Raw genomic sequence first — 12,730 nt, forward strand, 5'->3', positions numbered from 1 at the left:
ATGATAAAGAATTGATGAATTACAGCTCTTTGGACTAGATCCACCACCTCAAATTTCATTTCAGCCTAACTTTTCATAGTATTCTGTGACATGACCTTAGAGACCACTCTTATTGTACTTCTAAACACTACAACTTTAGATGGACCTACCTGGAAAATCACACATACGTCGCTTGGCAGCCTATCTGTAGAGCGCTACCTTGACACCAGATTTCCTCTAGTGCTTGTCGTTGGTTTGCACATTGGCTTACATCATCTGTCCTGTTGCCCTCCAGAAGCGGTCAGAGTGTGTCCGCTGGCAGGGCCCGGCGAGCGTAATTACTCCCTATTGAATTTAACTATTCAGATGGGAAAGGGGAGGCCACATTACGTGCTTTTGACTTCTAGTGGGCAGCTCTTCTCCCAGAGCTTCACCTCGTTTTGACTCTTCTTTCTTCCCTCTAAATCAGCGGTTCTCAACCTGTGGGTTGTGACCCCTTCAGGGGTCGAATGACCCTTTCACAGGGGTCTCCCAATTCATAACAGCAGCAAAATGACAGTTATGAAGTAGCAGTGAAGATAATTTTGTGGTGGAGGGGTCACCACCACATGAGGAACTGTATTAAAGGATCACGGCATTAGGAAGGTTGAGAACCATGGCTCTCTATAAAATTCCCTACTTAAGCTGCAGCATTAGGAAGACCAGTCGGGAGAGAACAGAGCTGCCTGCCTCAGGTGTCAGCAGTGGGACGCCCTGCTTCCACTAGGGCTGCCTAACCCAGTCAAGGCAACTCCGAAGGAGAGTTGCTCGCAGAGGAGTGCCAGTGATCTTGTTCACCTACCGCATTTGAACGACACACTCGCTGATTGGGGTGGAGGTTTGGGAGGGACAATCTCGAAGTCAAGGATGATCATTAGCGAAATAACTGGAAGCAGCATCTAGTTCTACAGGAGGCAAGCACGGGCCCTTTCAGGAACTAACCTTTCCCCCTTGTGCACTGGAATCCAGGAAGTCGGACGCAGTGGAAATGGACGAGATGATGGCCGCCATGGTACTGACCTCCCTGTCCTGCAGCCCAATTGTGCAGAGTCCTCCTGGGGCCGAGGCCAACTTTTCCGGTGAGCAAGCGGGGCCTCGGTGGGTTCTGGGTACAGCAGCTGCCCAAGGGCTGGCTTCTAGGCAGCTGGTGTGGAACCCACCAGCCGGGTCATAGGCCGGCGGGCTCCAGTCTCCCTCTCTTGCATCTCAGACTTGCTGAGTGACACGTTAGTTCCGTGCTTCCATTCGCTTCCCTCCATTTCCCCGTCCGGGAGGAGGTCCTGGTGCGCGGTGAAGATGCAGGAGCACAGGCCCGAGCCTCACCAGGCCCTGAGTCCTTTCTACAGGAGCAAGCCAAGTGAGGCACATTGCTGCCAGGGGCCTGGAGCAGGGCCAGCGGAGGAGGATTTAGTTCACCATGTAGAAATAAACTAAATGCCCCCTCCCCCCCACCCCCCCGGGTCTCAGAAAATCCACGTCCAATTCCAAGTACCTGCTTCAGGCTGGGAAATTAGTGTGGGCTTGTGGGCCAAGGAAGGGGTCCTGGTGGCAGATCAAGCCCTCCAGCGGTTCCACGGGAGAAAGGAGCTGGCTGTTGTCTCCCATTAGGAGACGACTGCCTAGAAAACCCGGGGTGAGGGGGGGGCTCTAGGGGCTCACTAAGTAGGAACTGACTCGATGGCATACAGCATCAACCAAGCAGGTCAAGGACCAGGCATGAATCAGCGGACGTCGAAACCAAATCTAACGGCTGAATCAAAACCCATCTGGGATTGCTCTAAAGCCAGTTTGTGGGAATCGACAACATTCTTCTAGTTTGACTCCCAAAGATATCATCTGTAACACTGAAGGAAGGGGTTGCTGGATATTAGTCATTTGATAAGGCTGGGACTAAACCTGACATTTTTATTTATATTTGAATGTCACTGTAGGGCTGCCTTAATTTACTCTCAGGGAGTGACTTTTCCACCGGTGAGATCTGCCTTAGATCTGACTTAAAGAGCTTGGGGGTTGGCTGGCTAAGCACAGGGCAGGAGGGAAAGGTGGCTCCGACAGCTATCCCTCGTATGTAATCTCCTTTCAGAGAAGTACATGGACAGGCATGGTAAATGATGTCTTTAGTCTTTCACCCAGGGACTGGGCTACTCAAGGAAGTCACTGTAGCCCGGGGAGAGCCTAGTGGTGAGGCTGATGAGATGATCTGACCGTGTGGCTGCTCAGTTAGCGCTTTGGAGCGGCACAAGCAAAAGATTCACCTTCCACGTTCTCAGGGAAGTCTCCAGGCTTGGGAGATGTAGGGCAGAGAGCTAAGAAATAGAAAGGGAGATAAAGTAATTGACTCCAGTTCCCCGCAGAAGTGTGTGTGTGTGTGTGTGTGTGTTACGTATGTACACACTACCCTCACATATACATGTGCCGCTGATAATAGGACATAATCTTGATATCTTGTTTTTTTATTAACCAAAAAAAAAGTTTGTCTAACATAGATCCTTTTCCCTTCACAATATGGTTCTGATTCTCTTGTTGAAGTCCGTAAGTCTGTGGGGGAAAATGAAGCTTCTTTGTGCTCATGTTGGCAGGGCAGTGGTTGCCCAGCATGATGTGTGTAGCCAGTGTCGCTGAATGATGCATGTGAAAATTGGTGAACAGGCAAATGTTTTCTTGTTTGCATTTTTACCCCAAAAAGGGGCTTTGTTGGCAGCTAATTATTCCTGAGTATATCAAGAGCTACTGATAGGGAAATATTCTGCAGCAGTGTCAGGTAGATCACCAGCAAGCCCCTGACTCTCATGGTGCGCACTGTCCGCATGCACATCAGCCTGGACCTGACCTGACCCCTTTGGTCTCTGTGTTCCTTGTGTGTGTAGAGACAGCAAGGGCAGAGGTTTCTTTTCACTCACGGGCGTGTGTTCTTGCTGGAGCTCAAATTATTGAAAGACATTTTTCAAGATAGCCGCTTCAAGGGGCTCTTAACTTGGCCACCCCGGTGAATAGAGACAGCTTTCCAAATGGTATTGAAAGACACTGTGTGTGTGTGTGTGTGTGTGTGTGTGTGTGTGTGTGTGTGTGTTCTCACCCACTCTGGGAGGCCCAGAAGGCAGGAGGGGTGGTGGTGGTGGTGGTGGTGTGTGTGTGTGTGTGTGTGTGTTGTCACCCACTCTGGGAGGCCCAGAAGGCAGAAGAGGTTGTTCCTCTCGGCTCTCACACAGGAGCTGTGGCTCTCTTCCTCATGGAGTGCCAAAGCCAGGTCAGCCAGAGCCAGAGCCAGAGCTGGGAGTCAGGCTCCAGAACCCAAGCCCTCAGGCTAGATTCATGGTCTACCGACCTGGGCCGGCCTCTGAGTGGGACGTGGCCAAGACAGAGCCCAGCCCCAGCCAGGCCCAGATCTCTGCCACTGGCGCCCTCCAACCTCTCCCGCCCTGTCTCCGACAGCGTCCCGCGTGGCCTGCGACCTGTGGAAGGAGAGCGGCGACGTGTCGGACAGCGGCAGCAGTACCACCAGCGGGCACTGGAGCGGGGGCAGTGGCATTTCCACCCCGTCGCCTCCCCACCCCCAGGCCAGCCCCAAGTATTTGGGGGATGCCTTTGGCTCCCCTCAGACGGATCATGGATTTGAAACCGACCCGGACCCTTTCCTGTTAGACGAACCAGCTCCACGCAAAAGAAAGGTACCTGCCGGGGTCTCGTGGACAGGGGCCTGGCTCCCGGGCTCCGCCCCATTGCAGGTTTCCCCCCTCCCGGGAACCGCTCATCCCCCCTCTGATCAGCGCAGTTCTGCTGTTTGAGCCTCCACCCGACCCCTGCCTTCTTTCCTGCACGGCCGCAGGAGTGTCTGCCCGAGAGCCCCGTGCGGGGTCTTCTCTGCAGCATCATGCCCATCGCCTGGGTCCAGGCTCCCCGAGCGTCCGGTTCTACCAGTTGGGTTCTACCAGAAGGCAGAGAGGGTGGCGTGCAGCTGAAGCTCAGGCCTCCTGGGGTGCAGGCGGACAGAGGGGGGAGGAGGAGGAGGACACACCCCATGCTAACCCGCCTGCTTCTGCTCCTAGAACTCCCTGAAGGTGATGTACAAGTGCCTGTGGCCAAACTGTGGCAAAGTCCTGCGCTCCATTGTGGGCATCAAACGACACGTCAGAGCCCTCCACCTGGGGTAGGTATGGAGCTCCGGCTCTTCCTGGGGTGCCACTCGGTGGGTTCCTCCATCCTGCTCCTCCCTCATCGCCCACAGCCCAGCATCCATTTGAGAAAAACACCTGTGGAGGACACCCTCCGCTCACCTTCCACCCTCAGTGGCTGACCCCCAGCTTGCTGAGAGGGAAGCAGTGCCAACGCTCCATTTGCTGTTGGTGGAAAGGGATGGCTCCCCATCTTCCCGGCACGTCTTCTTGCTTCTCCGCAGGATGCAAGAGGTCTGGTTTGGGTTCAGGACCAAAGTAGGGTCACTTGGTACGTTCCTGATGGCACCCTGTTGGCCAGGGTGGAGAGGCCCTGTTCTGAGCTGCTGGCGCTCCCTTGGCACTGGCCTTCTGGGTCCGGGGACTTATTTCCACACAGAGCTGGGGCCAACAGCTGAGCAAGGACTCCTCCTCCTGGAGGAAGGTGCTGAGCCATGGACAGGTGGGGCCTGAAGGGCCTCGGGCAGAATTTGGAGTCTCTGACTTCCAGGGAGGAAAGGTTTGCACATGTTCTGTGAAAGCAGAAGCCCGAGGCACCTGGATCAACCATTCCTGCTAGAGTCTAATCCTTAGTGCCTCACATCAGGAGCCAGGTGCCTGGCTGTTCTCTTGGGCGCCTTCTCTGGCTTGCTGGTGGCCTGGAGCACCATGGGTTCCTGGAGCACCATGGGTTCCCGGTCCCTTAAGTTTGAACAGAGGTGACTTGCACCTAATCGTGACCACATCTCCCTCCTATGCAGGGACACTGGGGACTCTGAGCAGTTCAAGCGCGAGGAGGATTTCTACTACACAGAGGTGCAGATGAAGGATGAATCTGCTGTTCCTGCTGCTGCCACAGGCACTCTCACCCCCGGGACCCCCACCGCGGAGCCAGCTCCCACCCCCAGCCTGACCAGCACCCCCCTTGCCATTCTCTCACCACCACCTCCCAAAGCCCAGTCCACAGGCCCAGAACACCCTGGCCTGGAGTCTTATCTGCCCGCGGATGCTCTCAGCAAGTCGGCTCCTGGCTCCTTCTGGCACATTCAGGCCGATCATGCCTACCAGGTACGGGGCTGGGGCAGGCCGGGAGCTCATCCTTGTGGCTGCGAGGACACATAGACAGCCAACAGCCCAGACAGGTCACACCCCTTGGGCCAAACCGCCGACCTCTCTACTTGTACAAAGAAGGAAAGGACAGTCATTTCACACCCAGTGAATGCGGAAGTTCCAGAATTCTCCATTGGTAGTTATCACAAGTAGTGGTGAAGAAAACCTAGCTGATTCCCTAAGTAACCAGAGTTATCACAGCACCATTTACTAACTAAATGGATGGCATCGTAGAGAGAAAAATCTCCAGTTCTTGGACTCGTGTTCCATTAGCAATCTTGGCGACTTTTTTTGTGTTTTTTTTTTTAATGTCTACAATGTGTCAAATTTTGGACTAAGCTTTCCAGATCAAACTAAGCCCTGACTTCCTGCCTTTGTGAAGTTGCATGGTTTACCTGGAGAGAGAAGTCACTGTGTTACTCCGACCCTTTGTGGCAAATAGTGAAAAGTGTCATGAAGAAATTGTAGGGAATTGTCTGCACTGTCCCAATATGGTGGTTAGTCCAAAGTGTCTCCCCGAGAGGTGTGAGCCGAGTGTGGGGACAGACAGGAGCGGGCTGTTGTGCCTCTGTGGTTGGGAAGGTGGCTCGCAGGCAACATTCCGGGGGCCTAACCCGTAACCTCGTAGGTGTTCACAGAATCCGCCACTTCCAGGTGCCAGCTTCTCTTAAAATCCTGTGTGCTGCCTGCAGCCTAGCCTGGCTCTCCCAGACTCTGGACTGATCTGAAAGCTCGCTGCTAGAAAGCTGTGTTCACAGGCAAAGCTGATTGGAAACCAAGGCCGTGCTCGCTCCCTCGTGTTAGGACAAGTGCCTTGGTGGCCAGGTCAGGTCTGCCTCGCTCTAGGTGGCCCTTCAGCAGCTGGGTGCCGACCCTGGGTGGCCGACACTAAGGTTTCGGCTGCTGTTCTTCACTGTGTATCCACGCAAGTGCTGGCTGCTTCCAAGCAGTTGCCTGGGGAGGCTGTGCACATACCCCAGGAGTGCCACCCAGAGGTACCAAGCCTGTAGACGTGTGGGAACCGCCCGCCTGTATCTTGTTCTTGGTAGGCGATCAAACTGAGCTTTTAATCCCCCGTGCTGGTTACATCTTGTGGCTGGCATGCCAGCCAGCTCAGTGAGGGCTTCCTATGGAGAGTTCCGGAAGGGCTGGGATTTGGCCAGGCATTTGGAGACATTGCTGTCTCCCGGGGAAGCTCAGCCCCTTGTGTCCGCGCTTTTTCCTGTCACCCCCAGAACTCTGGGCTCAGGAAGGGGGGACATCCCAGGGACAGTGGCGAGGCTCACAGCTTCCTGAGATGGAGCCTTGATGACACTCCCTTGTCTTTGCAGGCCCTGCCATCCTTTCAGATCCCCGTCTCTCCACACATCTACACCAGCATCAGCTGGGCTGCACCCTCCGCTGCCGCCTCCCTCTCCCCGGTAAGTGGCCCCCAGCACTTCCTGGGGCTCGGCTACAGACCTCGGACTCTCCCACAGACGCACAGCCCTGAACTTCTCTAAGGTTTCCATGCTCCCCTGACCCGCAATAGCAGGCCTCAGCCGATCACAGACTCTCAGGGCTGTTTGGGGGGGAGGGGAGGGTTGTGCTTGTAGAGGCGGGTATAGATTAAGCAGGTTTGTCCAGAAAAGCCCCGGGTCAGTGCCAGTGTGGGTTCTAGTTTGGAGAGGAGAGGGAGGGAGAATAATTCTCTGTAGGGTGGTTGAAGAGAAATGGAAGGTGTGTGTGTGTGAAGAAGCTAGGAGCATTCGACCGGGTGTGTGGAGTGAGCCAGGAATTTCCTTGGCTACTGCAGTCCAATGCCACAGGCTGCTCGTCCCTGCACACAGCATGCTGGGAGTCCTCGTGGCCACATGTGGCGAGCTCTGGTCTCCAAACCTAAGAGCCAGGGGGACCCCTCTGCATGGTTTCATAGTTGCTACCCACCTACTCACCCACTTCCAATTGGGCCCATTCTGACTGATGCACAGCACAGCGACTCGACTCTTGAAGGACAGAGCAGAGCGGATCCATAGGGTTTCTGAGACGAGATTTCATGGGCGCAGACAGCCTCCTATTTTCATTCCCAGAGCGACTGGCGGGTGTGAGCTGCTGCCCATGCCCAGCCATTGCCCACTGCATCATGGGGGAAATTCTATCTATAGACCCTATAGGGAGCAACCCACTGGACAGCCCACAGTGACTGCCCTGGACCCCACCCACCCCGGTGACCCCTACTTGGTCATTCACCTCACTCTTCAGTCTCACTGCGCTTACCTGGCCCCTGCTACAGAGAACGTGCCCATCTCCACCTGGCCAGCACCCTCCCCCAGCCCCACCCCTTACTCCTCTACCCTCAGAAGGCAGCCGGGCCTCTGTTTCGTGGGTGCTGCAGGATCCAGAGCTTGGAGGGGCTGTGTCACTGCTGGTGCTGAGTGTTCCGCTTGGGGCTGGTCTCACTACCCCCAATGCTCACGACCCCCTTCCCCGTGCCCAGGTCCGCAGCCGGTCACTAAGCTTCAGCGAGCCCCAGCAGCCACCACCTGCGATGAAATCTCACCTGCTGGTCACTTCCCCACCGAGGGCCCAGAGCAGCACCAGGTGAGACTTCTGCCACCTTTGCCTTTCTTTCTGGTTTCTGTCCTCACCGTAGATGGTGGCAGGGTGGAGGTGGGGGGGGCGGGGGCGGTGGGGGTTGGGTAGGGAGGTGGAGCGGACTGGCTGGGGGAGGGGGGAGGCTTTCATTCTTCTGTGCTTGTGACCCCTGGCGTTGGTTCCTGGTTGCCGGATCCAGGCTCTGTGTGCTTCCTGGGCCTCTCTCTGGGCTGCCCTCCAGCTCGTGACTGGCCTCTCTCTCCGATGCCCTGGCAGGAAGGCCCGTGGGGAGGCAAAGAAGTGCCGCAAGGTCTACGGCATCGAGCACCGAGAGCAGTGGTGCACAGCCTGCCGGTGGAAGAAGGCCTGCCAGCGGTTCCTGGATTGAACCTGCCCCTGCATCCTCCTTCCCTTCTGGCCCCGCCTGCTGCCGGGCAGGCGCCAAAGTCTCACCAGAAGCCCTCAGCAGAAACCTAAAAGGAAAAAGTGAAAATGTGGAGCGTTTGGGCTCCCCTCACCAAGGCTTAACACTTACAGCAGCCCCATCCCCAATCCGTTCTCTTCTTTCCCTCCGCTATGTGGGAGTGTTGTTATTATTTTTTTTTAAAGAAAGGAAAATATTTCCCAGCCCTGAAATCGTAGAGAGCCCAAACTGACTAAGGGGGTTCTAGAGCGAACCCAAGACCAAAGAATGACCTGCCCCTTTCCTCCCAGCCCTTGTTTCTCTAGGGCTTTGTTTGTACTTATCAAAAGAAGCTCAGTTTGTATCTTGCTGAGTGGGTGGATTCTTGGCTTTCTCTCCTCTTCCCAAAGGGACTGGGATCAAGATGGGTTTACTGTTCTTAAAAAGAAAAAGAAAAAAAAAACGGATTCTCAAAGAGCAGGCCCCACCTTGGCTCGGGGATGGGGAGAGTTGGTGTCTGCCCACCTTTGGAGGTGCCAGCTCCTTCACTGAATCCGGGTCAGGGAGCTCTTGTGCTTCTCACCGAGTCACTTCTGTGCCAGTGAAAGGGACACCCTCTCCTGGTGACAAGTGTTTGAATCTTGGTTCCCTCAGACATTGGGGTTCCTCCCAATGGCATTCTGTGGCTTCTTCTTAAAGCCAAGACTCGTAGGTTTTTAAAGACTGTGTCCTACAGTCGCCGAGCCAAAAGGCTAAAGCTAACTCACCTTTGAACACATGGCAGTTATACACTACCTTGATGGCTCTTTTTCTGCTTCTTTGAGGGATTCCTAGAGGGGTACAGGGTCTGTGGAGCCCACCCCAGTTACTTCCCTCCTGCTGTCTCCTCTCTCCATGAATGGAGACACTTCTGAAACACCTTTGCTTTCTTTTATGGTTTATTCTGAAGCCTTGACTCTGGATACTCTATTAAGTGACCCTCAGAGACCCTGGCAGTTTCTTCACCATTGCCCCTCCCAGGGCTGTGGGTCGAGGGACAGAGGCAAGGAACAGATAGGTGGTGGCAGCAGCTGCCAACCACAAGGCTGGGGGCTCACGTGCACCAGTCACCCCGTGGAAGAGGAAGAGACTAAAGGCTCCTTTAACGAGTTCCAGTCTCAGAGACCCTGTGGAAGGAGGGATTTGGCCTGTCTTAGAGGTCCCTGTGAGTTGGGAATTAACTTAATGGCAGTGGGTTTTGGTTTGCCAGGCCCCCAATTATTCCATTAGCTATGGGCCCCTTTGGGAGAGACCTGATCTTCCTGAGGTGAGAAAGAACTCTTCATTAATGCTGGAGAGCTGCTCCGCATTCTTGGTCTAGTCAGTGTGGTGTGAGAATCCAGTTAGATGGTGGTAACTTTCCCAGATGCCTGCTAAGCACCCTATCATGCCTGAAGGCAGGCTAGCGGGCGGTGTCAGATTCCTGGCCTGCAGAGTGGGGTGGGCAGGAGTGTGAGATTTAAGCTGAGGCAATCATATGAAGAAGATGCGGGTTCATCTGCAGCCCCTGGCCCTGAGTGTTTCTGGACCACAGGAATTTAGTGGAACCTGGGTCGCATTGCTTTTGAAGTAATTTAAGCAAAGATACTGCTGTGGGGACTAGAGATTTGGGGAGATGATCGCCATGCTAACTAATGATGAGTGAAGACTGGGTGAGGTGGTTCCTGAAAGGAGGGCAAGATCGTGGTCTGGAACCTCAGCTGTCCTGCAAGCATGGCTCATTCAGAAATTCCTCGGGCCCTTCTAGAATGTGACCATCTCGGTAGGAGTCCTGGACCATGTCCCAGAAGTCAGGTGCTCAGGGAATAATACCGGGCCCCCTCTCGGGCCTGAGCAGCAGCCGCGTCCACCCCTGTGTTGTAATCAAGCCTGCCCTCTTGGTCCCAGGTGAAAGCACCGGGGTGAAGCTCCTTTGTCCAGCTTCCTGTGGGATTGATGCGGGGGTTTAAAAAACTCCATGGACAAATGTAATGAAAAGGTAGTGGAGTTTTTTTGTTAAATGTTTTAAGCCCCCTCCTAGATGTGTGCTTTTCAATTCAGTACACTGTTCGTGTTTGGGAAACACACACACACACACACGGCCAGGGGATGTATCATGAAGGATGATGGGTGATGGTAGACTGAGTTTGGTGACAGGTGGGACAGACCGACACAGTTATGCATGGTTGTCTTTGCTGGGGACGGAGTATATTTTTATAACTTAGTTAATTTTTTTTTTAATGTGGAATTCTGACTCTTGGGAAGGCTGGAAAGCAGGCCAGCAAGAAGTGGCCCGGAGTTCTTCCTCTTCTCCCTTCTGCGTCATTGAGAAGTATAAGCTGACAGCAGGCTGTTACTCTTCCTGGTCCCCTTCAGATCTTGCTGGTGAGGGCAGAGGGGCATTCTGAGCAGGGGGCCCGGGCCCTCTCGGCAGAGATCTTCATCAGCGCCCCTGAGGAGCAGTCAGCCTCCTTGTTGAAAAGCTTCTTTGATTGGCCCCCCTCCCCTCGTTCGGATTGTGTAGCTATAACTGGATCTACAGACTTTCTCAAGGTGCAGTGGGCTTCTCGGGCCGTTGGATGGGGGTAGGACGATGGCGAGGAGCTCGTGGAACCCTTGCAAAAGGGAGTCTCTTCTGGGGTTTGTCTGGGCGCAGCCTCCCTGTCTGCTTTGGCATCAGCTCTGTTCTCCTGGAATGGGCCCCTTCTGCCCGTCCTCTGCGCGCCTCGCTCCCGTCTTGTCGCTGTTGGGTTGGGTTCCTGACGTGTGGTCTGTCCCCGGGACGCCCGTGTGTTCTCCCCAGGGGGGTGGGGTGCTTTGTGAATTGACCTAGTGATCATGCCTGTTTTCTTCCTCTTCCGATCTCCTGATTTCCCCACACCGCCAGACCGCGGAATCTGATTGCGAGACGCCGCCTCTCAGAGGCGTGCTTCGCTGCTGTGCCACCTACGGGGCTGATTTTCAAAGCAGTTACCTTGGGAAACCGGACGGTTACTCCAGTGAGACCGCCCTTATTCAGTGTGGCCCCGGGACCTTGCCTTCAGCATCGGTGCTGCTTTCAGCGCCACCTTAATGACAGCAGTTCACAAGCCTGGCAGGCCGTGTTCATGATGGCCAAGTAGGGGGGCGAGGGGCTGAGCACTAGGACCAACCATTGAGAAAAATTGCGTGGGTTGATTCATGTGGCTTTTCAACCAGCCCGGAAGCAATTTTGTACTTTCAGAGAGTGTTTTGAGCCGCGGCCACCTTGTCACCGTGTCTATAGCTTCCCAAGGTGACTCCTTGAAGCGCAACCTTCTTTGGACTAGGAATCTCTGGTTTGTGTGGTGTGCAGAAACCTGCCCGGTTCTGGGTCGTCCCAGGTTCTGATTTCATTGAACGCAAACCCGGGAGAAGAGGGAGACCGCCCCATCTGTGAATTTCTCTCATTGGCGCCTTCCCCCCCCCGCCCCCCCCCGCTGTCTTCCAAGTATTATTTTTACTGTTGAAAAAAATTTTTTTAAAAATGTGAAATGTAATGTTTTTACAGCAGCAATATGAAATATATTTTATAAAGAATAAAACGGTGCATTGTCTTCTTTAGTTTGTTCCTGTTCCCATGCAGGAGGAAGTAAGATCACCATCGAGTCCCTGGGGTTAAGCAAATGATACCACGTTGCTGGCACTCCACACGCGTTCGTTTGCGCACAGCAGCAGTGGCTCCACAGGCGGAAAGACCTCATCATTCCCCAGAAAGATTTACAGCCTATGAGCCCCTGTATGGCACTTCCATTTAAGATACTGGGAAGGTTTTGCCCTTTTAAGAACCTGAGGTAGTGGTGGTGGGGGTAGCTGGGAGACTCGGGGAGAAGGCCATTTCACAGTGAGTCACTCGGTTGTGCAGGAGAAGCACACATTCACGTAGTGAGGCACTGAGGTGCATAGTGGCAGGGGCCTGTGGGGAGGAGAGATGGCAGCCAGTCAGACTGCGACAGTACTAGGAGTAAAGTTTAGGGATCCCTAACATTGGGGACACTGTTGAGTAAGCATTGCACTCCTGATCCCAAGGCTGGCTGTTGAAATCCACCAGCTGCTCCATGGGAGAAAGATGAGGCTGTCTGCTCCCATAGAAATTTATAGCCTCAGAAAGCCTACATAGGGTTGCTAAGAGTCGGAATCTGACTTGTCCCGCGGGTCATTAACAGCGTGGGTACCTGAAAGAGGGACTGGGAATGAAGACGGGCAAGAGACAGGGAGTCTGATCAAGTCTCGTTTATTGAGCTGAGAGCAGAGGCTTAAATAGCCAGTGAAGGGCGGGCACCATCACGTCATATGGAAATAAGGTATAGCTGAGGTAGCCAATAGTCACGCACCTACCAAATAAGGAATAAATGGCGGGTGATTGTGCTTAAACAGGTCCGCATGCTAATGAAGCATACCGACGGCTGGCAGAAGTGCCGCCAGGTGTGTGTTGTCC

At 54.2% G+C, this 12,730-nt stretch overlaps 1 protein-coding gene across 1 annotated transcript in view; it reads left to right on the forward strand.

The window, feature by feature from the left end:
* ZNF395 (zinc finger protein 395) overlaps positions 1 to 11,816 on the forward strand; it is a 48,997-nt gene extending 37,181 nt beyond the window's left edge. The window contains exons 4-10 of the mRNA XM_075556467.1: positions 988 to 1,097; positions 3,451 to 3,686; positions 4,065 to 4,165; positions 4,931 to 5,237; positions 6,611 to 6,700; positions 7,756 to 7,859; positions 8,130 to 11,816. Of these exons, the coding sequence (XP_075412582.1) occupies positions 988 to 1,097; positions 3,451 to 3,686; positions 4,065 to 4,165; positions 4,931 to 5,237; positions 6,611 to 6,700; positions 7,756 to 7,859; positions 8,130 to 8,241 (1,060 nt within the window). The 3' untranslated portion in view covers positions 8,242 to 11,816. The remainder of the gene's footprint in view (positions 1 to 987; positions 1,098 to 3,450; positions 3,687 to 4,064; positions 4,166 to 4,930; positions 5,238 to 6,610; positions 6,701 to 7,755; positions 7,860 to 8,129) is intronic.
* Positions 11,817 to 12,730: the final 914 nt, after the last annotated feature.

This window comes from Tenrec ecaudatus, chromosome 8 (assembly GCF_050624435.1).
Source record: "Tenrec ecaudatus isolate mTenEca1 chromosome 8, mTenEca1.hap1, whole genome shotgun sequence".
NCBI lineage: Eukaryota > Metazoa > Chordata > Mammalia > Afrosoricida > Tenrecidae > Tenrec > Tenrec ecaudatus.